This window comes from Arachis ipaensis, chromosome B5 (genome assembly GCF_059453495.1).
Source record: "Arachis ipaensis isolate K30076 ecotype BB chromosome B5, ASM5945349v1, whole genome shotgun sequence".
Classification (NCBI taxonomy): domain Eukaryota; kingdom Viridiplantae; phylum Streptophyta; class Magnoliopsida; order Fabales; family Fabaceae; genus Arachis; species Arachis ipaensis.
Window position 1 is genome coordinate 43615001 of NC_142440.1, and position 25276 is coordinate 43640276.

General features: G+C 29.7%; 4 protein-coding genes across 4 annotated transcripts; 2 read left to right on the forward strand and 2 right to left on the reverse strand.

The window, feature by feature from the left end:
- Window positions 1-8078: 8078 nt before the first annotated feature.
- Window positions 8079-8735, reverse strand: LOC148564000 (uncharacterized). The gene has a single exon (XM_088486989.1). The coding sequence runs from the start codon at window positions 8733-8735 to the stop codon at window positions 8079-8081; it is 657 nt and encodes a 218-aa protein (XP_088343115.1).
- Window positions 8736-8760: 25 nt separating this feature from the next.
- LOC110272003 (uncharacterized) lies at window positions 8761-10449 on the reverse strand. Its single transcript, XM_088486990.1, has one exon. The coding sequence runs from the start codon at window positions 10447-10449 to the stop codon at window positions 8761-8763; it is 1689 nt and encodes a 562-aa protein (XP_088343116.1).
- A 5560-nt stretch (window positions 10450-16009) lies between these two features.
- Window positions 16010-18612, forward strand: LOC107643560 (uncharacterized). Its single transcript, XM_021123679.2, has 4 exons — window positions 16010-16147; window positions 16358-16477; window positions 17056-17196; window positions 18472-18612. The coding sequence occupies exons 1-4, from the start codon at window positions 16010-16012 to the stop codon at window positions 18610-18612; spliced, it is 540 nt and encodes a 179-aa protein (XP_020979338.1).
- A 3600-nt stretch (window positions 18613-22212) lies between these two features.
- LOC107641844 (uncharacterized) lies at window positions 22213-23025 on the forward strand. The gene has a single exon (XM_016345273.3). The coding sequence runs from the start codon at window positions 22374-22376 to the stop codon at window positions 22935-22937; it is 564 nt and encodes a 187-aa protein (XP_016200759.1). The 5' UTR covers window positions 22213-22373; the 3' UTR covers window positions 22938-23025.
- Window positions 23026-25276: the final 2251 nt, after the last annotated feature.

A 25276-nucleotide genomic window follows, 5' to 3' on the forward strand; every position in this document is an offset into this window, starting at 1 on the left:
TCCAAAATACAAGTCATTTTTTTAACACAAGAGAAGATCAATTTCCATTTCTATAAAATGGGATATGATATATAAAAAAATACATCAAATCATGGCTTCACGTATCAAATATTTTCTTTTTCTATCGGTGCTTCCGGTATATTTCCGGCAATTAATGACTGGGAGAAAGAGACTTTTCACTTACATTCTCTTCTCTTATTATTTCTATTATTTTATTTAATATTAATTAAAATATTTTAATTCAATTAATATTAATTACTCGGATAGATAGATAAAAACATCGAAAAAGTAAATAGAAAAAATATTAGAAATTTCTCGTTCTCTTACCGTGATCTACAAAAAAGTAGACTTTGGAGTTCTTTTTAACTGAACGAAAGGAAAATAGAACAAACACGACACTAAAAGAAAAAAATCTTGAAATAAGATTCAAATAGAAAAGTAATAAAAAATAGAAAGTACTAAATAAGCCAGTTTTCTAGACATAAAAATTAGAAGAATTTTAAAAATATTTTTTTATTTATTTTTTCAATTTCACAAAAATATTCAAAGAATATTATTCTTTGATCAAAGGAACGGAATGTGCCCAGACTCCGCTGGTAGCGTGAACGAAACTTTTTATTAATTTAAATATTTAAAAAAATAAAAATATGATATAATATTAAAATTTCTATAATCAATAAATTTAAAATTTGATCTTTGTTATTTAAAAAAAAGGTATACAACAAATAAAAAAAGTCTATATATATAAAAATTTAAAAAAATAAAAAAATTATTTTATAAAATATATTAAAAATATAATCATTTATATATTTTTTATTGATTTAAATTAAAAAAAATATCATAATAAAATAAAACATCACTTAAGAAAACGTAAAAGCGTATTAAGACAAACTCGAATCATCCATCCTTTAATTTTATTTTCTTCTTCATCTGTACTTTCACTTTTTTTTTTTTTAATAATCAAATTGAGATAGTAGAGATTTAACATTGGAAGGAGCATGTGGCGTTCTACCCTGTGAACATGTTCAGTTTTTTTATGTATATTAAAGCAAGATATAAAATAGTGTTGATCAATGACCATGTTCATCTTAATTAGACACTATATATATATATATCTGTTTTTTTGTGCAATGACCTAGGCTTCCGAATTTCCGCAGGGTGTCTCCCAATTTCAGATAAAATATATCTTAATTATTGATTAATCTTCATAGTACTTTAAGATGCTCCCATTATGGCATTATGGGTATAATAAAACATTTTAGCACCCCTAATAATACTCTGAAATGACAGGTTATTAAATCCATACACACCAACATCAAGAAAGATTATATATATATATACACGCCACTCTTACAGGGTACGGTGGCGGTATTATTTATGACCTTTAATTATATAAGGTCACCATCTAGATCCTAACCCTAGAAAAATTTTAAAAAATATAACTTAGGTTAGTTGTACTGGCTAGATTTTTTTTTTTTTTTTTTGACAAGCACACGTGAATTTCGATCTTGTAAGCATAAATCAATTAATCGAAATTAATTAAAAATAAAATTGATCATCATGCATGATACCTCTTGGTTTCTTAGGTACATGAACTACGATTTTATAATTAAGGTTCATTAGTTAGTTCTGTGCCGCCCTTTAATATATTGTGGTTTGGATAGGAAAATGCACCTCAAAGCATGAAGTGGTAGGACAAAACCTAACAATATAATAAAGGGCATTGATTGGGAAACTCAAGTTTGTCTTTGAATGTTAAGGTTTTTGGGGACTTTCATAGATTGATGCGAGTTTTATATAATAAAAGTCTATAAACCGAAAAAACTGGTCAAATTGCTTAGAGAAATCATATGCTTGCTTTGCAGAGAAATACTGACAACTGTTTTTAATATATATGATGAAAAGGCATGCTGCTTGTTTTTTTTTTTTTACAATATATAAGACCCTCGTCCAGTTAATTATTTTTTATATGATGAATGGAACGGTGTAATACGTTGGTATAAGTTGAAATGGGTGTATTTCACAAGTCTGATGTATAATACAAATCGTTACTTACGATTTGCATAACAAAAGAAATTGTTATTCACGATTTCATAAATCACATTTTTTTTAAATTAAAAATTTAAAATCGTGACTCATAATTTTTTATTTTTTTTTGTCTTATCTAAAATCGTACTTCACAATTTTTATTAACTTCTTTTAATTTTTTGTCTTATTTAAAATCGTTACTCACGATTTCTGTTTATCCCCATATCACTGTATTACACCAAAACATCATAATATTAATGAAAAACACCAATAACAACTCAATATAAAAAAAATAGTCTAAAAATTCTGATACTATGTCATAAAAATATTTTTCTTAAAAATTTAAATTAATAATTTGTATTTTTAATCACAATAACAACAACAACATTATGAAGGTTCTGATCCATCATATAGCAGAATGACGCGACTCTAAGGCTGGACACATCGTCCACCATTACTCTTCCTCTACCAACTGAATCCTTCTCCGCAATAGGATTGCCCACTGACCACAATCCTAACATCTCCGCCTACTACCAAACAAGGGCTGCCGCCGCCGTTGCCCACGCGCCCCTCAATCCACCTTCACCACTGATCCCAACAAACCTTTCAACGTTATCGACGTGTTCAACAACTGGCGCAGACAACCCGATTTGGCTGAGGCCGACGTTGCTATTCGCGCCCTGGCCGCCATCATCAGATCCAGCCAGGCTTCCACCATGATGCAGTTCAAAATCGAGCTCAAGAAGGCCTTTGACTCTCTCAAAGTAATTTCAATTCACTTTCTTTCTTTCAAGAATTGTTGGATTTCTTGAATGAATGTTTCCTTATTAAGTTGCCTTTACTTTACAAGCTTGGGATACGACTTCAATCTCGTTGACTGCTGGCTATGATTTGTTTATGCGTATGTTACGAGGACCTCTGTTTTGTAGTATGAAGATTTTTATTTTCTTTTTTTATCTATTCAATTATTCTATTATAATACGTTGATTTGTTACTGTTGTTATATGATTGTGGTAAATTGAACTACTATTTTTATGTTGATTTGTGAAGGAAATGAAAAAAAAAAAAAGAGAAAAAGAGAAGGGATAATAAAAGAAGGGGATGGAGGCGGGCTTTGGCGGTGGTGGCTCAGGGTGGTAATGGAAGAAGAAGAATAAAAATGTTGAAGAGAGGAGGAGGAGGAGGAAAAGGGAGAAGAGGAAGAATAGGACATTATAGTAAATGTGCGATTTTTTTTACTGTAAACGTCATTGAGGACCTAATTACAAAATTATGATTTATACAGGGATCTAATTACAAACTTTAAAGTGTAGGGACCAATTTACAATTTCAGTAAAAATATAGGGACCAACTGTATAATTTAACCTAAATCTAAAGATGATAAAGTTGCTAAAATAGAGAATTAAGAATTTTTGGAATGGTGTAAAATGATCAATTTATAGTCTCTTGGTTCTTCGCTTTAGTTGGATTCACAAGGTAGCCAGCAAAATGTAAGAATGTGGGTGAGATTTGGTGCAAATTGGAAGAGTACTTTGCCAAAAGAATGACATCTAAGGTGAAGCAACTAAATACCATGACATATCAAATTCATCAAACTACAAAATTTGATGGTTGAATAGATTACTAGAATGAAAATATAACAGATGCTCCCGTTGTTTTCGTTGCACGTTTTCGTTGCATCACTATGCAGTGAAGAAGTTGTAAAAGTTATAACACAAGGGTTAAATGAAGATTATAATACTTTTATTATAGAAAGATCTAATATTAGGTAGTCCATGAAAAGACATTTATAAAGACAAACTCCGTGTTTTCAAACATCACAAAGTAAGGCATAATATATAGGCAACGGTGAAAAAATCCTATTTTGGAAAAACACTCGAATTGATTCTTTGCCTGTCAAATAGAATTTACATTATTATTTAATCTATTGTGTCAACAAAATGGTTGCCTTATTGATATGGGGTGGTGGAATATGTATAAGTGGGAGTAGTCATTGCAGTGGAATAAGTTCCTACTAAATCTGGAGAAAGAACAAATTGAAGATTTAACGAATATTGTTAATCATAAGGCTTTAACTTGTGGGAAGGAAGATAGTTTTAGTGCACTCTTTTTTCTTGGAAGCATAGAAGATGATTTTGGAAATGAAAGATCCCATTTTTAAAGAAATAACAAAATTATGAAAATGAGTTATCTTATAGAGGGGAGTTGATCCTTTCAATTTTTTTGTCAATTGTTTGGTAAAGTATGATATTTTACCATTCAATATATTCTCACATTTTTTTTAGTCCACTTAAAGAATCTAAGGTGAGAAATCACACTTTACTAAACAATTGAGAAAAAATTGAGAGGATCCATTCCCCTTTATAGAGCATAGATGATTAAGCAAAATTATAGAATAGGCTTGTCCACAGTTAATGAAGCAGAAATGGTTATTTGGTATGTACATATTTAAAAATTAAATATCTAAAAAATACTTTATAAATTTAATATCTTAAAGCTAATTAAGATAATATACTCTTTTTTTGCTATTATGACGTGAAAATCATTAAAAAAAATTATGTCAAAAATCACAAGAATTGTGAATAGATTTGCTAAATTTGTGGAATTTTAAAAAACTATGTATGCATAATAACAAAAATAAAGAAGGTGGAGAACTTTGAAGCAAAAATTATAAAATTGTATTTCTCATTCTTTGCTGTATGAATACCTAAGATATATACATGCTAACCTGTACTATAATAAACTTAGCTCATCAAATCTTAACAAATCTTCAAAAATGATTCTAATACTAACAGAATGCTGACTCACCAAACTAACAAATTCTAGAGAAAGTAAAAGAAGAAGATATCAAGACAACCAAAAAAAAGGGATGAAAGAAACATCATTTTATTTGTTGTAATTTGTTGATAGTAGACTGATTGGTAACAATTTTGTTTCCTTCTTTGGTTAATTGTTGCTTGTATTCTGATATGCCCCTACAAGCTAGAGAATAGAATGTGTCAAGAATTCCTAATTTGGACAAATTAAGATGAAAAGATTTTGGAGATAGCAGCTTGGTGAGGATATTGGCCAATTGATTTGAAGAATTGATAGAAAGAAGTTTCATGATGCTAGCTTGTGATTTTTGTCAGACAACGTGACAATCAACCTCGAAGTGTTTAGTATGTTCATGAAAGACAAGATTCGCAATAATATGAAGAGCTCTCCTATTGTCATAATAAAGTACTAGAGGGCGATCACAACAGATGTGAAGATCATGTGGTAAGTTGAGAACCATTGGAGTTCACATGTGGTACTTGCTAAAGCATGTTATTCCGCCTCTGTGGATGAACGAGCAACTGTGGTTTGTGTTTTGGTTTTTCAACTAATCAAGGAATTTTCCAAAAAGAAACAATAGCCGATTAAAAATTAGCGGGTATCTGGACAACCGTCCCAGTCAGAATCACTAAAGTCACAAATTTGTAGTGTAGAATTTCTGGGAAAGAAAAGTCCTTTTCCTGGTTTTCCTTTAAAATAACGAAGAACTCTAAGAGATGCTCTGTGATGATTTTGAGTAGACAATGCCATAAATTGACTGAGTCATTGAGTGACATAGGTGATATCTGATCTTATGGTGGTAAGATATATGAGTCGATCAACCAGACATCAATAAATGAAAGGGTCATGAAGAGGAGGACTATCATCTTAGTACAACTTAGTTACACTAACCATTGGAATAGAGGCAAGTTTGGCCCCTAACAAACTAGTATCATCTAAAAGGTCTAAGCAGTATTTGTGTTGAGACAGAGAAATACCTATCGTGAAATGAGTAACCTCAATTTTCAAAAAATATTTTAATATTCCCAAATTCTTGATTCTGAAATTTTTGTCCAAAATTCGTTTAACATTGGCTATCTCAGTTAAATATTTTTCAGTGAAAACAATATCATTCACATATACTAATCAGAGGTAGACTTCAGTGCCCACAATTTTAATAAAAAGACTATAATCAAATACCGTCTGCTGATATCCATGATAAATTAAGAGGCTAGATAGCTTAATATACCACGTTTTACTTGACTAATGCAAACCATAAATAGATTTGAGAAGCTTACATCATTGGTTGGTACGGATAGAGCTTGACCCAGGTGGTAGAGACATGTACACATCCTTAGTTAAATCACCAAGGAGAAATGTGCTGTTTACGTCCAGTTGTTGTATCGGCTAGTGTTTGAGAGAAGCCAAAGCTAAAACTATTCTAATTATTAGTGATTTGACAACAAGAGAAAACGTTTCTAGAAAAGTCACGCCTTCAATATGAAAGAACCCTTGTGCTACAAGTTTGGCCTTGTAGCGCTCAATAGAGCCATTCGGACGCCTCTTTATCCGGTAGACCATTTTACAGCCAATCGACTTAATGTGGGAAGGACAATCCAATAGAGACCATGTTTGATTTAAATTCAGTGCAGCTAGTTCCTCTTTCAAAGCAATACGCCACTGAGCTTGAGTATTGTCTTTCTTAAATGATCCGAGCTCAGGTTCAATATGCATTGATAATATAAATTTTTTATAAAAAGGAAAAAGAGAAGAGATAAAAAGAACAGATGACAGAGGATATATACAAATTGAAAATGAAGACTTTAAGGAGGTGAGAAAGGAGCAAACGTAATCTGATAGATGGTGGAGAGGATGAGATTGCCGCTGACTTCGGCAGAGAGGAGGGACAGTCAGTGACACTAGTTCAGGATGTGTGGAAGGTTGGGTGATTGGAGGTGATGAAGATGAGTCTGGCTCTAAGGTAAAGGTGTAATTAGTTATGATTGAGAAGAATTAGAGGATGTGGTTTCGAGTTGCATGGGTTGAGAAGATGGTAATGTGAATGATGGAGGTATGGTTGAAGTTAGGATCGGGTCAGTAGGTAGGGATGATGGCTCGATTGGGGGAGAGAGAGATTGCTTGTATTATTTGGCCTGTGAGAAATGGAATTGGACTCACGTGTGTGAGATTCAATTGGTAGAGGAATTATGTATGTTGGTTGGGCTAAAAGAAAGAATGGAGTTGGCAGTTTTTTGCATAAGAAAAGACATTTTCTTGAAATAAAATATTTCTAGAAACATTAATATTTTTGTTTTCTAAAATGTAAACAATGAAATCTTTCATCCCATTTTTGTAGCCAAGAAAAATATCTTTTTGGGCTCGTAGATCAAATTTTGATATGTAGGCTAGCAAAGTAGAAACATAACTCAAACAACCAAAAATTTTGAGATCCTCATAATTTGGGTGCCATTTTAAACAAAGTTTCAATGGTATTTTAAAATTTCAAATATAAGAAGGCACTCTATTAATTAAATATATTGCATGATTTACAACATATGACCAAAAATGAAGTGGAAGATTCGATTGAAACATGAGGGCACGAGCAATATTCAAAATATATTGATGTTTACATTCAATTTGATCATTTTGTTGGGGTGTTTTGACACAACTACTTTAATGAATAATGCCTTTGGAATTAAAGGAATTGTGCATCATAAATTCAAGCCCATTGTCCGAGCATATACTTTTAATTTTGGAGTCAAATTGAGTTTTAATCATGGCAATAAAATTCTTAATATGTTGAGGAACTTCACTCTTAACTTTTAATTAAATCATCCAAGTAAAACGACTAAAATCGTCAACAATAGTTAAAAAATATTTATGATTGTAGATTAAACTTTGTTTAAAAGGCCCTAAATATCCATATGCAATAAATCAAAAATAAAAGTTGCTCTATTAAAACTTGGAGAAAAAGATAATTTTTTTCTTTGAAATATGAACTACATCGCGAGATTCATCATGATGTGTTGGAATAAAAGAAAATTGTTTGTGTTAAATATTAAGACATTGTTCAGAAAGATGCCCTAATCTAAAATGTCATAAGTTGGATGGGATGATTTCAGTGACGGACTCAGAAAATTTATGGTGGGGGGCAAAAATAATACACATTATTATCAAAATATATATTAATTTAAATTTAAAAATATAAAAGTGCACATTAATTATTTGAATACAAAAAAAAACCAAAAATTACATTAGCTGCTAACTTTCTTCGCTTCAAATCTTGAAGGTACTTCTCTTCTTGTTTTCATATTTTGAAAATATTGAATAATTGTTTCATTATCAACTTGATTGAATGTCTCTCTTTCTATATATGTAACCAAACAATCATTCAACCACTCATCTCCCATTCGATTACGAAGTCGACTCTTTATGATATTCATAGCAGAAAATGTTCTCTCAACTGATGTTGTTGCCACAAGTAGAATCAAAGCTAATTTCAACAAAATAAATACCAATGGATAAACAATATGCTTTTTTGTCTCAACTAACTTTTGAGATAGTCCACTGATTCCATTTATATTTGAGAATTGATCATCAAGACGCATATCCAATATAAAATTCTCTAGTTGACTATCAAGTGCCAAAAGTTGAGTAGAAGAGAATTCATGTGGATAAAATTCAGCTAAACGAAGCAACTTCTCCTTATCAAATGCAAAAAATGAGTCACTTAGATTCAAACAAGCTATACAAAGAAGTAGCTCGGTATTTACCTCTGTAAAACGATTGTTAAGCTCTTGAAGTTGTCTATCAATCACTTGATAAAATAATTCAACTTGAAAATGATGCAAGTTTGAGACCTTTTGGATTTTGCGCCTTGATCTTCCTTGTGTTACAAATATATCATTCATATTTGGAGCAAGAATATTGTGACTATCACAAAAATAGTAAAACTTCGTTGAGCAAAGAGGACCAACCATCGTCTCTTATACTTTGCAATCGTTGCTTGGACACTTTAATCAATGTCATAGCATTTATAATGTCTTGATCACTTCTTTGTAGAGCTTGAGACAACTCATTAGTAACTCCTAATATACTTTTCATCAAATGTAAATTGAATACAAATTCAAAAGATTGAATATGATTCAATAATTGGCATGCTTCAGCTCTTTGTTCAGGATTATTTCCATCTTCCTCAATAACTTCAAGAACTTCTACCACGGAAGAAAAAATAGAAATCAAGCTAAGTATTGTACCATAATGTGAGCCCCATCGAGTATCACCTGCCCTTTTCAATGTTGTTTCTTGATTTAAGCCACGCCCACTAGAAACATCTCCATTTTGTAATGCAACAATTGTCTTTTGCATTTGACCTTCACAAAGCATGTCTTTACATTTACAAGAAGCTCCAACAATATTGCACAAACTAGCAAGCAAATTAAAAAGTAGTGCAATTTCAACCTGTTTCTTTGCAACAACCACAAGTGCTAATTGAAGTTGGTGAGCAAAACAATGAACATAAAAAGCACAAGCATTTTCTTTTAAGATCAAACTTTTTAAGCCATTAAATTCTCCCTGCATATTAGTAGCTCCATCGTAACCTTGTCCACGTATTCTTGCTAAACTTAAATTATGCTTTGTTAATAAAGATTCCAAAGCTACTTTTAACGACAACGCATTTGTGCTAGAAACATGGACAAGGCCAAGAAATCGCTCCATTACAATCCCTTCTTTGTTCACATACCGCAAACAAACAGCCATTTGCTCTTTAACAGAAATGTCTCGAGCTTCATCAACTAAAACAACAAATAAATCATCTCCAAGATCATCAATAATAACTTTAGTAGTTTCACTTGCAGCAGCTCTAACAATATCTTTTTGAATTTTAGGTGCTACTAGCTTAAGATTTTCACGAGCATTTTTGAAAACACGATCAATCTCTATATTATGTTGAGCAAGAAAGTCAAGAAGCTCCAAAAAATTACCTTGATTATTTGAATTGTGCGATTCGTCATCACCACGAAAGGCCAATCCTTGTCGCAATAAGAACCTGATGCACTCAATTGTTGCTGTTAAGTGAGTTCGGTAATCTCTTTTAGCTTGGTCTGAATGCTTTTGAAAAACAACTTCAATATGTTGCTTTTGCTTCATGAGTGCTTCGCATTTTCTTCGAGTTTGATTATGAGCACTATCATGATTTTCAACATGTGTTTGTAATCGCTCATTCTTTTTCCAATTTGAAAAGCCCTCTTTTACAAAAGCATCACCACTCGCACCATCAGGTTTCATAAGATAGCAATAGAGACAAAATACAGCATCTTTTGAAATACTATATTCCAACCAATTGCCAAATTCATCAAACCAATAAGCATTAAATCTACGGAGAGAAGTTCCAAAATATGTTTGTGGAAAATCATGTTCTCTTGGTTGACAAGGACCTTTTTGCAAATAAGCTCGTCTAACTTCATCTCTGTCATTTGGATCATAATTTGAAATTTTGGGTCGTTGTCCAGGATCAGCTACCAGACTTTCCACATTGAATTCTAAGAACTTCTTTTTATTAGAAGAGACTAATGGAGTGACTTCAGATTCTAGTGGTATCTTTCTTTTGAAATATTTTTCCATTACTATTTCTAAAAATAAAAATATATATTCTAAATTAGTAAATTGATCAATTCACTTTAAAAATTTATATGCAATCTAATTACATATAATAGAATAGAACGAAAGATAAACAAATAAATAATAAGGATCACTAAATTGAGAATAAAATAAAATATATAAATTCATGAAGAGAATAAAAAATAGATTAATACCTAAACTATAATTGTTTGAATTAAAATTTGCAATTGAAAATATCAAAAAGAGAAACAATAAAATTGAAAGATACATAGACTCATAGAGAGCTATATAAAATAAAATAGAGAATTTAAAATTTACCTTTTGATGAAGAGAAGATGACCACTAGACAAGGAATAGAAAAAGAATATTGAAAATATGAAATTAAGAAAAGGGTTTAAGAGAATAAATGAGTGACGGCTAAGATTTAAAAACAGAAGAAGACTAAATTTAATTAGGTTAACTAATAGTCAAAATCATAAAAAGATAAAATGGGTTTAGACTTTTAATAATTGGGCTTAATTTATTTGTAGTGGGGTCATTTAAAATTTAAAGTGGAGGCATATTTTATATATATATATATATATATATATATATATATATATATATATTTTGGATTTAAAAATATCAAATGTCACTGGGGGCAAGTGCCCCCCATTCATGAAGGTGGGTCCGTGCCTGGATGATTTGTGTTGAGTGTATGAAATTTATTTGGCTTATGTGGGAAGAAGGTTGAATTTGGATGGCATTTTCAAGAACATCTAATCCATCTCTCATTCTACCTATACCAATCATCTTCAACCTGTTGAATTCTTGAAAGGTGCAAGATAGATGAGAGAAATTAAGTTCACAATTAAGCATTTGAGTGATTTTGGAGACGAAAATTAAATTAAAATAGAAATAATAAAAATAAAGAACATCATGAATAACTAAAGAAAAAAATTTTCAAAATGCCTTTATAATGAGCAATGACACTTGAACCATTAGACATATGAATATTTGACATAAACAAAATTGAGAGCATATGAATATTTCAAAATCCCTGTTTTAGAGCATAAACCTCCTCTTGAAGCTTAGCAATTTGAAGAAGATCAAATTAAGAAAATTGTTCTCTCAAATCTGACCAAACCAAACAAGCAGTGGATAAATATTTGACACTTTGTGTGATAGAATGAGATAAAGAGTAAAATAACCAAGAAAGAACGAGACTATTGTAACATTTCCAGTGCGGATATAGAGAATTATCAGTTGCAGGGAAAGAAATTGATCCAATAAAGATCCCATACTTGTTTTTGGAAATGGCAGCCATAGAGAAAGAGCGACTCCAAGAGTAGTAGCTAATTTCTATTAGGACATGGGTAACAAGAATAGAAGTTAGATTCTCACTGGGGGTGTATGTAGTAAGGGCTGGTGGTGTCAGCAGCAACATTGATGGGAGAGTTCGTCACTAGTGAGGAAGGGGAAGAAAGGAAGGAAGAAGACCACTTATTTGAGATAGATGTTTTGGGCATGAAAAAAGTTGGGTATTGGCAAAGCTTATGTTAAAGCTCTAATACCATAACAAAAATAAAGTAGGTGGAGAACTTTGAGGTAAAAGTTGTAAAATTGTATTTTCATTCTTTGATTTATGAATACCTAAGATATGTATACATGCTAACTTGTACTATAATATACACGGCTCATCAAATCTTATTAATAAATCTTCAAAAATGATTCTAATACTAATAGAATGATGACTCACTCAACTAGCAAATTCTAGAAGAAGTAAAAGAAGAAAATAGCAAGACGACAAAAAAAGAGAGATAAAAGAAACATCATTTCATTTGCTATGCTTTATTAATAGTGGGTTAATTGGTGACAATTTTTTTTTCTTCTTGGGTTGATTGTTGTTTATATTCTGATACATAATTTCTTTAAATTATATTTGATGAATAGAATGAAAGAGACAAAATTTTGAAAGGTTGGAGAAAAAACTGTGAATTACATAATATTTTTTAATTATTTAAAATATTTGAAAATTACATGAACATCTTTAAGGGATACAAACTAAATTGTTTATTTGAGAAGGCAACTCTAAATAGTTGTCTTGTATGGTAAATCAAAACATGGATGAAAGACTTTTCTTTCACAAGTAATATGTTAGATTTCAAATTTTAATCTATGTCAAAATTGATTAAAACATCAATATAAAAGAAATAGGAGATAGAGCATGGGACATGAGGTCCATGTATGTGTCTCCATACTGATCTCTTATGATGACAACGCCAAAGAGAGTGACTTAATACAATCATTTGACATATTTACACTTATTTTGTATGAGATTAAAGTAATAAAATAGAGATCTAGCATACGATTAGTGTTGAAAAACGGGCCAATCCGATCCATCTTGTATTTTTTCCGTCTCGTCCCACCAAAAGCCAGTCATATACCCGCCTAATGGCGGTTTTCCTACAAATAACCTTTTGTTACAAAGAAAAAAATGCAAAAAAATAAACAGAACTACAAACTTAAATTTCTTATGCAACAAAAAAACATAGCAGCGAGATTAAGAAAAAAAAATACAGAAAATATTTAACAACTTGAAAAACATAAAGAGCTTTGTTAAATATTTAACATTGCAGAATTCATGGGAGGCAGATGCAGCCACGGGAGATGGGCGCGGCAAGCATGGTGAGCACAGTAGCATGGTGAGGGCAGCGAGAAAAAGTGCAGATCTAATTTACTTTTAGTCGTCAACACATTATTTTAGTTCGAGGATTTTTATCTCTTTTTTTTCCTGATATGGGTATTAGATTTGGTTTAGGTGCGTTGTTGGGTTAAAAAAAAAAGAGGCGAACACCCATCGAATTTGCCTTTCTTCCGTAGCAAAGTCCATAGGCCGAAACAGCGCGGATTAGATAGGCATTTTTTTAATAGGTTCAAATATCTATACTACTACATTTTGAGGATTTAGTAACATTTTTTTTAACATTTTTTAAAGTGTTAGTAATGGTCATAAAATTAGATATTAAATAACATTTATTTATAAATGTTAGTAAATATATTTAATTTTTACAAAACTTCCTAAAAGTGTTACCTATTGTCAGTTAAAAATCACTACTAAATAAAACAAATCTGATGGGTAAATAGAAACCATTTGCAATCATTCTCACTCCTCCTCACGCTGTGAATACACTGTAAACCCCATCTCGCTCCTCCTCAGACCTTAATCATCTCTTGCTCTACCTTCAGATTCAAATTCTCGATTTCACTCTCCACTGCGCTAAGTATTTTCTCTCTTCATTAATCTTTTTCTATTCACGGAGTTCTTCAATTTCTCAACTATTGCTGATTTCGATCCAGATCTGAATTATCGATGCTCGTTGTTGCTGCCTCTGCTCGCCGCATTAGCTATCGTCATTGTCACCGTAGATGTGCAGTTAGGAAATCCGTTGCTCCTGACTTTGTAGTCATCGTAGAACCGCCTTCGATCTCGGTCACCACCTTCATGCATCGTCTCTGTCCCCGCAAACGCGAACATCGCTGCTGATGACCCCACGAGAAAAGTGGGTTTATTGGACTCGTCGAAAGATGTTCTGATTTCTCATTTATTGTTGCAATCTGCTACTTTCTTCGTAATTGTTTCTAAGAGTAAGTGATTTTCTAGATTTATAGTTAAATTTGATTGCAGTTCTAAAATTGGATACTGAAATCCTGCTTGATCTGACATTGCTGTTGATTCATGTTGTTATTGTTATGGTTGGAATTCAAATTTGAAATCTAAAATTCCTTTCATAGATCATATCTGTGTTACCATGGTAGTAATGTAAGTAATGCAAGAGTGTGATCTATAAACACTTCAGCTCATTTTTAACCTTTTTGCATCAAATTAAGAATAAAAAAACCAACATCATAAACATATAAATGTATTAATTAACAATTAATTAAGAGAGCACCAGTGCAGAGTTTTATTTTATTTTCTAAAAATCTATTTTGATACTTATATCATCATGCTTGTTCTTCTAAAAGCTTAATAGTTGGATAGAGGCATTTTAATGATTTTATAACTAACATGCAGTTTCACAAAGAGTCTATTGGAGTTGAAGCTTAAGCAATGCATATGTTCAGTTTATCTTCTTTGAAGTTTAATTTATATTTAATCTTTTTTCAAGAATGGTAGGCAACAATAATCGAGTTTAAGATTAATTGGTCAAAGAGACTTTGATACTATGTCATGAGTTATCTCTCGAAAAAGTTTATTGGTTTAAGCTGTAAGCTAAAGTCTCAAGAATGAATTTAGTGTGTAATGAAGTTAGTATTGTTTGCATTCAGCCAGTAAACTATCTCCTATTGCATTTGGATTTTCTTTTTTAGTTATTTCATGTCAGTAAAATTTTATATAAGTTATCTTCTTTTTCAAATAGTCCACTTGATATAAGTGCTGCTGAAAGATCACTTGACTTTATGTATGGATGGTAAGTACAAATATTAATATTAATACCCATGCTTTTAAATTATTGATTGGTTCTTAGAATCTAAGTAAAACAGTTATTTGTTATTTTATATAGGTTTATGGAACCTTTGACAACAGGAGATTATCCAGAAAGTATAAAATCTATAGTTGGAAGTAGATTTCCTAAGTTCTCTAAAGAGCAATCTAAGCAACTCATACATTCATATGATTTCATTGGATTGAACTATTATACCACCAACTATGCTTCCAATGCACCTAAGCTATTGCCTGCAAAACCAAATTATGCCACTGATTCTAATGTCAACTTTGCAAGTAATTAAAGACTATATATATATATATATATATATATATATATATATATATATATATATATATATTAGATTTTATTAATGGTGTGTAAATTGTTTCTATAATAATGTCAGCCGAACACAATGGTGTTCTTATAGGTCCAAGGGTATGTATATGTGTAGCAAAATCAAATTTAATTTTGCATTTCAGTTTATGTGGTTTTTTTTGCAAGGTTACTGATTTATTTTTATATGAAGCTTCTTTGCGGTCGGGGACAAGAATCATTAGTGTTTATTTTTGGTGTGTCATAGTATTCTAACACTTATCAGCGTGAAGATTTGTGTTTCTTGTTGTCTATTACTAGTGTTTAGTTTTTGTCACCATATCTTACTTTGACTGGTGCCACCATATCAGCGGTTATTTGTGGTGTCACTTGGCACTTAATGACATAATACACTCCGTTGAATGAGCAAAATATATACTCAAAGGATCTGAACTTGTTCAAGCTTCTTCTGGTTACTCCCCTAGTCCCCTCCCCTTTATAATTTCATATTATCTTCTTTATTATTGTTATTATTATTAAAAAATCATTACTATATCAGCTAATTTTAGCCAATATTATAGTGAGTTGTTAATTTTAGTAAATATAAAGCCCATTGATCGTAAATTTTTGTTGAATTTAAGTTTTAAATATTTTTTAAATTGAATTTCAAATTTTTTATGATTGCATATGCCCTCCCACCATCATTTTCCATGCTTCAAAGTTTAATGTGGGTCAATTCTTAAGCATTTATTTCTGATTTCTGATTGACACTGCTTCTATATATGGCTCCGAACAGGCTCTGGGAGAAGCCATTGCTGAAACCATTAAACTTGGTCTCACAAGCTCCAGGGATGAACTTTTCATCACTTCTAAGTTATGGTTATCTGATAACCATCCCGATCTTGTTCTTCCTACTCTATGTAAATCACTTCAGTAAGACCTACTTAATTAGTTTAATTAAGTTCAATAATACGAATGAATAACTTATGGACTTGTGGTAATTCATATGCAAGAATCTTGGATTAGAATACTTAGATCTCTACTTAATTCATTGGCCAATGAATGCCAAGCCTGGATTATTTAAAGCCTCTTATCATGATCAAAATGACTTGGTGCCATTTGATTTAAAGGGAGTCTGGACTTCACTGGAACAATGTCACAAATTGGGGCTTGCAAAATCAATTGGAGTCAGCAATTTTTCTATCAACAAACTTCAACATTTCCTTTCTTTCGCTACAATTCTTCTTGCGGTTAGCCAAGTATATATTTTTTTCACAAAATTTTTAATTTATATGTATTCAGATTAACATATTTTGGATCACTATTAATAAATGGAAATACTAAAAACACATAACAGGTTGAGCTAGAGGATACAACATTGTTTATTTTACTAAAAACTTATATATAAATAGTCAATTCTTAATATCATTGGTGAGTTAGGGGATACTACATCAAACCCTTCACATATTTGATGGTAGGCTACCAGTTATAGTTGTGTCATTGAGAACTTTTATGGTAACACTGTTTACACTCACATATTTGGCTTTATTATATTAACATTCCAGAACTTGGAGTGCTTAGCTAGAGGTTAGATGCTGATAACTATAAAACAAATTCAGAGCTGAAAAAGATTCATGAAGAACACGGTTACTCCTATATGGTTTTGTTATGCCAATGTTTATTTTCACAATTTCATGTGCCACACTCTCATTTAGAACTAACTCCTAAACTCAAAACAAATAACTATATGCAAATAAGAATGAATAAAATGCAAAAATATGACTTTATGAAAATTCTTGCTGTATGTTAATGCGTGCCTCTTTTACAGATTGACTTGAAGCACATTTTCTGCAAGATGTTTGTGAGGTCTACCCAGAAAAATTGTCAAACTATGAAGAGAAGATCAAAAGCTTCTTTGAAGAGCATCTTCACACCGACGAAGAGATCCGCTATTGTGTTGCTGGAAGTGGTAGGTACAATTTTACTTTGTTTTTCATTGTTCTCCGTCAATACCTAGTGGTAGGTAAAGAAAGGAGGACTAATCATCTTATTTGCTGGAATTTTTCTGATTGTTAAACTTTTTGTTAGTTGTATTATTGTACATCTCTTAAGAATTAAGGTGATGATTTGCTATTTTTTTGTTTCATGCTTGTTCTGATTTATTTTTTATTTTGTTCCAAAAAATTGCTTGCAGAAGAGTAGCATTATCCTAATATGATCATAGGGTGCGTTTCAATGTTTTAAACTTGTTTATAATAATAAAGAACAAGAAATTCATTTTGTATAACTAAAATTTTCTCACTTATGTGTTTGAAATGTTTAGGGTCTTAGAGAGAAAGTGGCAACAGCACTTAGTGCTCCATCTGCTACAAAACACTGGGAACATCTTCAGTTGTGCTAGCTGAAGTTAAAGATGTACCACATTTAGCTTTTTCTCATCGTTCAGTGTATCTTTGATCTAATTCACAACAAAACTGATTTTTTATATGGAATGTTCATAAAGTTTAAGTGCTATAAGTATTTTTTTTCTCATTTTATTTGCATTACGAAGCAAACTTGTACAATAATTATTGATTAATGAAAGAGGTTATAAAAATTTTATTTTGTGAATTTGCGAATTTAATAAAATATTTTATGTTGTAGTAATTAATTTTAGTATATTTATATTGTGTATAATATAAAATAAAAAATAGTATAATATAACTAAAAAAATGTTACTAAAGATCTTTTGTAACATTTTTTAAGTGTTATAAAAAATACCTATAGTAATATTTTTTTAAGTGTTACATAAAATATCTATTGTAACATTTTTTTAAGTGTTACAGAAAGTTATCTATGGTAACATTTTTCTAAGTGTTACAAAATATATATCTATTGTAACATTTCTTTAAGTGTTACCAAGAAAAGTCTATATATTGAAACATTTCTCATAATATTACTATAGAAGTAATATTTTTACTAAATATTATTAAATCTTTAGAAAAATATTAGTAAAACTCTTTAGTAACATATGGTATATTTAACATTTGTTAAAATATTACTAATATATATAGGTAATATTTTAATATAATTTGATAATTTAAATGTTAGTAAAAGTCAATTATGTAGTAGTGTTAATTCGATTTATTATTATTATTATTGTTATTATTATTATTATTATTATTATTATTATTATTATTTGCAATTTTAGTGTGCCAATATATGGCGATTTGCGGCACATTTGTCACTCCTATATGTTATATAGGTGTGTTACGGCCTGGCCCAAACTCACGCGGGTCAACCCGACCCGAGTTCTAGCCGGCCCAGTACTCCACCCGACCCGGACACGCGTCCCGTACGGCTCGCCCGCAGCCGAAGGACAGCGCCCTTGAGGGTATGGGCCTGACCATTGAAGGGGGCCCACTACTGACATGTATATAAGGGGGAGACTGGCTCTCCCCCCAAGGTACGTCACATTCACACACCATTTCCTCTCCGCCTGCACATATTCTGACTAGGGCGTCGGAGTGTCTTTGCAGGTGGCACCCCCTCCATACGAAGTGCTCGGGACCTCGCTCCCCCAGGACCAGGAAATTACGACCAAACGAGTTTCTCCGCTAACCGAAGCGTTGACCTCAGGATCCTGATCCGAACCGTCCGGTACCCGACCTACCGAACAAGGTGTTTGGCTTGAATTTAAATGTATTTTTTACTTAGATAGATAATATTTGTAAGATTTTTAGTGTTATATTCCTCTTATTTTATTTGAACTTAATATATATTTATAAATAAAATAGGATTCGTATAAATAAAATTTGAATGGTTTTCTTATATATAAAACTCTAATTTCTTGTTGAATCCTTGAATAATTTATAATTATTTTGTTTTTTTGGGTCGAAAACGTCGTTCGAAATAATAATAATAATAATAATAATAATAATAATAATACATATATAACTATATACAGTTGAACCCGATTACTACATATGTGATCTGAATTCTTCAATCTTCAGTATCTAGATTCTAGAAGAAGATGGGAAAAATGTTCTCTTCATGATTATTATTATTATTATTATTATTATTATTATTATTATTATTATTATTATTATTATTATTATTATTATTATTATTATTATTATTATTATTATTATCATCGTTCTTTTACTTCCCGGCACTCATCTTTTTTCCCATGATTCCTGTCGTGTCTCTTTTCATATTCATAATATGTATTCGGCTTGCACATCATTTTCCATGCTTCTTTAATTTCCATACTGCTATGAAATTTCCACCTTGACCCAAGAAAATTGAAATATAATTAAATTAAATTCTTGAGTCCACCATTACAACTAACTTCTATCCTTTTAGCACTTAGCAGGTTACATCCTAATTGTCAAGAGGATATTATAATCAGGAGCGTGCTATTTCATCAAATTTGTGGTGAATATGCCAATCTCACAAAATAAATATCTTGACGATATCCAATAATTCATCCAATAATCCTTAAAATTATTGGATAAACTAAGGGTATTTTTTTTGGCACCTTATTATCATACGTATACTAGGATAAATTAATAATATTATAGACTTTTATAACTATATAACTATGTATCTTTATCAGTTCACAGATAGATGGTTTATGATTGACATACATATCTGTGTAATATTAAATTAAATAATAAACTTATCAATTAAAATATTTTCTTATTAAAATGTGGTCATAATCAGAGCTTTGGAAGTCAGGATTACTTACATTTTTCCATACTTTAATTTATTTAAATATCTAATTAAAGTATAGGTAATTAATAAATAATATAAAATACTGATAATGATTATTTCCAGTTAAAATATTTAATAATTTTTAAATAAGTGAAATGTTTAGTATATTAATACCTATAGAGAATAATATAAACATATTTCCTTTAATTAAATATTACAAATAATGCATTAAAAGTCGCATTAACAAGTATTAAATAATTTGATAAAAATTATAATCATATCATGAAAATCTCAAGGAATTTAATAATCTACATATTTTATTATAATAATAATTATTTGTCACTTTATAGTAAAAATATTATTTAAGATGTTTTCTGCTTTTTACATATTATGATCGAAAATATAATTAAGAAATGTATAGAACATATTATATATTTATGAAAGCGAAAAATTTTTAGTGAGAAATATTGAAAAGAATAATAAATAAATAAATTCATCTATTAAATCATCAGTAGAAATATATTTCGCTTATTTCCTTATAATACAAAATTATTTTACTAAAATACTATTTTTCTTTATTTTTTCATATAGTTAAAAATTAGTTTAGTAACATCATAATAATATTCTATTAAAGAATATACTATCTTATAGAATTTCATACTTATACATTGTATAATATAAGAATACATATTTTTGAAATTTGGCTGTTTCTTTCCTTAAGAAAAAACATAGGTAACTCAAATATGTTAAACTGATTTTTGTAGTGATGATTTTTTTTTTTGGCTAAAAGATATTAATAAAAATCACTAATACTCTGACATATTAATATTTATATAATATATAATATTATTATATAAACAAAAAAATAAATGTATAACAGATTATTCAAACATAAAAATGATATCATTTATAATTTTTCAAGAAAAACCTGTCAAGAGAATAAATTATTTAGAAGAAGCAAATTAATGGGATAGAATTTATCAACCTATACTTGAATTCTATCCTATGATACATGAATATTGATATGGACACATAGGTACAGAATATATAGAGAATATATAGACACGTAAATTTAAAATTTTTATTAGATATATTGTAATAATATTTTGATATTTTATTAATATTAAAATATAAATTAAAATTTTAATTATTTTTAATATTTTTTATTTTTTTAAATATAATAATTAATAATAAATATTATTTTTAAACTCATTTTAAAAATATATGTTAAAAAATAAAATTAAATATACTGATATATGATGATATTTAAATATATTTAAACGTATTTAATTCTTTTTTATTTTTTAAATACAATTTAAATACAAAAAATACGTATTTTAAATAAATATCATATTTAAAATGGGTTCGTAACACAAATCAGATAATTGTCCATCTTTGATAGATTCTATCTAACTCGCAACGAAACATGTGATGTCAAGTGCTTCTTAGCTGCTCGGGTTTTAACTTGTAGATCATGTGGTAACAAATTAGGTATTCGAAAATAAAAAATTAGCAATGTCATCTTTAAATATAGATATAGCAAGATAAAGACAAATATTTTCAATTTTAAAAATATAAATTTTTTTTTATTTAAGTGGTATGTATATCTCAAGATACAGTATAAACTATTTTATACTTTAAAAATTTAGCCAATATATATTTGTATAGGTTCATAATTAAATTTTTATAAAGAATATATAAAATTTTTAAAATTTTAATATATTTATTAAAATAACTTTTATTAATTATAATTTTGAATATATGCTTTTATCTTTTATGGCACATATTACCTGCATTATGCATTAGCGGTACCTATATGTGGCCCTTTCCATGCCTTCAAAATCATGCAAAGGCAAAGCGCCACGCCTTCCCAGTTCCCACTAGTTCCATTCATCACCGTCGGTGCCTTAACCCTTCACGCATTCCCATCCACCATCTGATCCAACGGTGCTTACGCAAAAGGAACACTAACCCTTAAAATATGACAACACAAAACACTCCAAATCCATGTCCAACAATTCCCTTTATTTAATTTCTTCCCCACTTTCAATCTTTTATTAATTAAGTTCATATTATTTTTCTCCTTTTTTGAAATCTTCTAGGCATATTTCTCTCTCCTGCTCAAGTCTAGTCTAACAAACTGACTTTACAAAGTTGTTCTTTTTTTTTTTTCTCCCCCACAATTAAATTAATTATTCCCCACCTTTGCATTTCTTTTCCCCTTGTTTTGACCATTACTCTCTTATCTCTCTCCTATATAATGTTCTCAAATCCCCATCTCTCTCTCCTCATCCTCTGCTTCGTCCTCTTTCTTCCCTTTAACCTACGTTGCTTCTAAGCACTTCTTTCAATTGAAAAAAAAAAAAAAAAAACACTTGAAGTCTTGAATCATATTTGGTTCAATTTCATTCGCAAGTCGTCTTCTTTTTCTGTTTCTCTTGGCAAATTAAAATGGACAAAATTATTAGTGTGGTACAAAAGAGGCCTAGAGATGAATTAGAAGGGGAAGTAGATTTTGAAGAGTGCTCAAACACAAAGAGGAACAAACAATACAACCACATACTGACAATTCTTGAGTCCGAGGAAGAGGAATCTACACAAGATATCTCTCCTTTGATGACAACCCTCCAACAAGAAATCACTTGTACACCTTCCAACAACAGCCACCAATCTCAAGGAAATGACCAAAATACCCTCCACACAACTAACCCAAATGACCAAAATACCCTCACAAGTATTCATCAGGAGGAGGAGGAGGATGATAAGGAGAGGGTCATGAGACACCTTCTCCAAGCCTCTGATGATGAACTTGGGATTCCAAGTAGCGGTGATGAATATGGGTCAACCCTAGATTTTGGTGAATTTGGATTTAGTAGCAATAACAACGGAGAATATGGAGAGGGTGAAAATAATAATGGATTTTCTTCATTATGTGACAATTTGTGGGAGCTTGAAGATGAGGCAGCTAACTACTATACTTTGTTACAATCTGAACTCTTTCTTTGGGAACAATAGGAACTCAAATTTAGAAAGAGGGAGAAAGGAAAAAAAATTATACTAGTGGGCGGTTATTACATAGAAAATGGTAGCAATTTCTTTGGTTTTTTTTTTTTTTTTCATTTTTTTTAAGCTCTCTTTTGTAAAGATTATGGGATGCTTTTTTTTATTATTATTATTATTATTATTATTATTATTATTATTATTAGCAATACTACATAATTAACAAATATTATTATTTTTTATCAATATTTAACCAGTAATAATTTATACTTATAAATATAAGAGATTTTACATATAAAAAATATATAATTTATATCTATATTTATTAAAATTTATACACATAAATCAATACAATTTTTATTTATATTTTTTAAAATTTTTATATATAAATTAATAAAATTTATTTATTAAAAATAATTTAATAATTATATAAATTAAATAATAACAAAATATACTAAAATTTGTTACTCTCTAAAAATTTTATTACTATTATTATTATTATTATTATTATTTCCTACCATTAGGTAGTGCCCCTTAAACTTAGCAAGTCAGAATTCTGAGTCTACTTCTTCCACACTTTCACAGTAACAAATTAATTAGTCCATCTCCAAACACGAATTTATCCTAATTTTTATTTATATCTCATTTGTCATAAAAAATAATTTTATATTAATTTTTGCGTCACAAACAATAAATAGGAATTTAAAGTATTTCTCTTCTCTATTAAAAGGAACTAACTTTAGTTTCTGTTGTAATTTTAATTAATTAATTAATTAATTAAAATACTTAAAATTAATATAATTATTTTTTAAAAAAATATTATTTAAATTTATAAAATTAAAAATAATTTACTATTAAAAGATATGAATATTAATAATTTACTATTAAAAGATATGAATTTACTATCCAGACGGCGCCAATGTACAAGATGTCTCTGGTACGGGTTGAGAGATGGATCGAGAACTTGCAGATTGAGGCAGATACCGGATCACTTGCCTAGAGCAATGGAGGGTGGTACCTGCAAAGACACTCCGACGCTCAAGTCAGAATGGATCTAAGAGGTAGAAGGTGTGAGGAATGAATGAATACCTGGAGGGACCTGGGTCCTCTATTTATAAGTGATGGTGAATATCTTATCTTATCTTATTTGGCTAAGATAAGGGAGACGTTTGAATTATCTTATCTTATCTTATCTTATTTGGCTAAGATAAGAGAGACGTTTGAATTCGAAAGTTGGTTAGGAGCTCTAGTGGGCTGGTTCCGGGCCTTCTGGAAGGGCGAAGGGGGTCGGACCCTAGTAACCGAGTTCGGGGACCGTTCTGGGTGTAGGATCCGTGGGCCGGATCTGTAACAATATATAATAATAATACACAATATATAATTTGGGATTACACTAATTTAGTGCAGGGACCCAATTAAAATGAAAAAAAATATAAAAATTTAATTAAAAATTTCGCAAAACTATAGATACCAACAGAATAATTAAACCTTTTAAATTTTAAAAATAAAAATAACCAACTCAACAAAAAATTATTTTGTAAGGTATAAAAGTTAAATTTATTTTTTAATGTAAATAAATTTAATTAATTATAATTTAATATAATAATATAAATAATATTCAATATTAATTATGATATAAATAATTAATATAAATCATTAATTAAATAAAAATTTAATTTTTTAATCTAATTAATTATTATAATTATTAATAAATTAATTATGATTTAATTATTTAATTAATTATTATTTAAATAATTAATATAAATTATTAATTAAATAAAAATATAATTATTTAATATAATTAATTATTATGATTATTATTAAATTAATTATTATTTAATTATTTATTTTTATAATAACTTGCCAAATGACAAGTTATTATGGAACATTATCAATCCTCATTCATCTCAAAAGTTGTGCAAAACTTTTCTCTACCTTCTCTCCAACGGTAAGTTCCTACTTCGGTAGAAATAGGCTTTAACTTGGCTTAGGATTCGGTGGTCCCAGAACCTTTGGACCACTTAATGATCCCATTAGAAAACATATTTTTAGAATTTTTTTAACAATTGTTACATAGTCCTTGAACTAATTTTAATTACAAATTAATCCCATATATTTTATTTAATTATAGAAACTTTTTTATTTTATAAATTATTATTTTATCAATTATCTATTATATTTATTAACAATCAAATACAAAAACAACAACCAATTACATCCTCCATTGATTCTAATAAAGCTTTTGGCCATTCCAATCGATTAAAATATTAAATTTGATCTCGTGACGTTCGTCCATGGCTTCCAAATCGTGTTTCCTTGAAATTCAATCAACAATCGATTGAATGATAACTCAA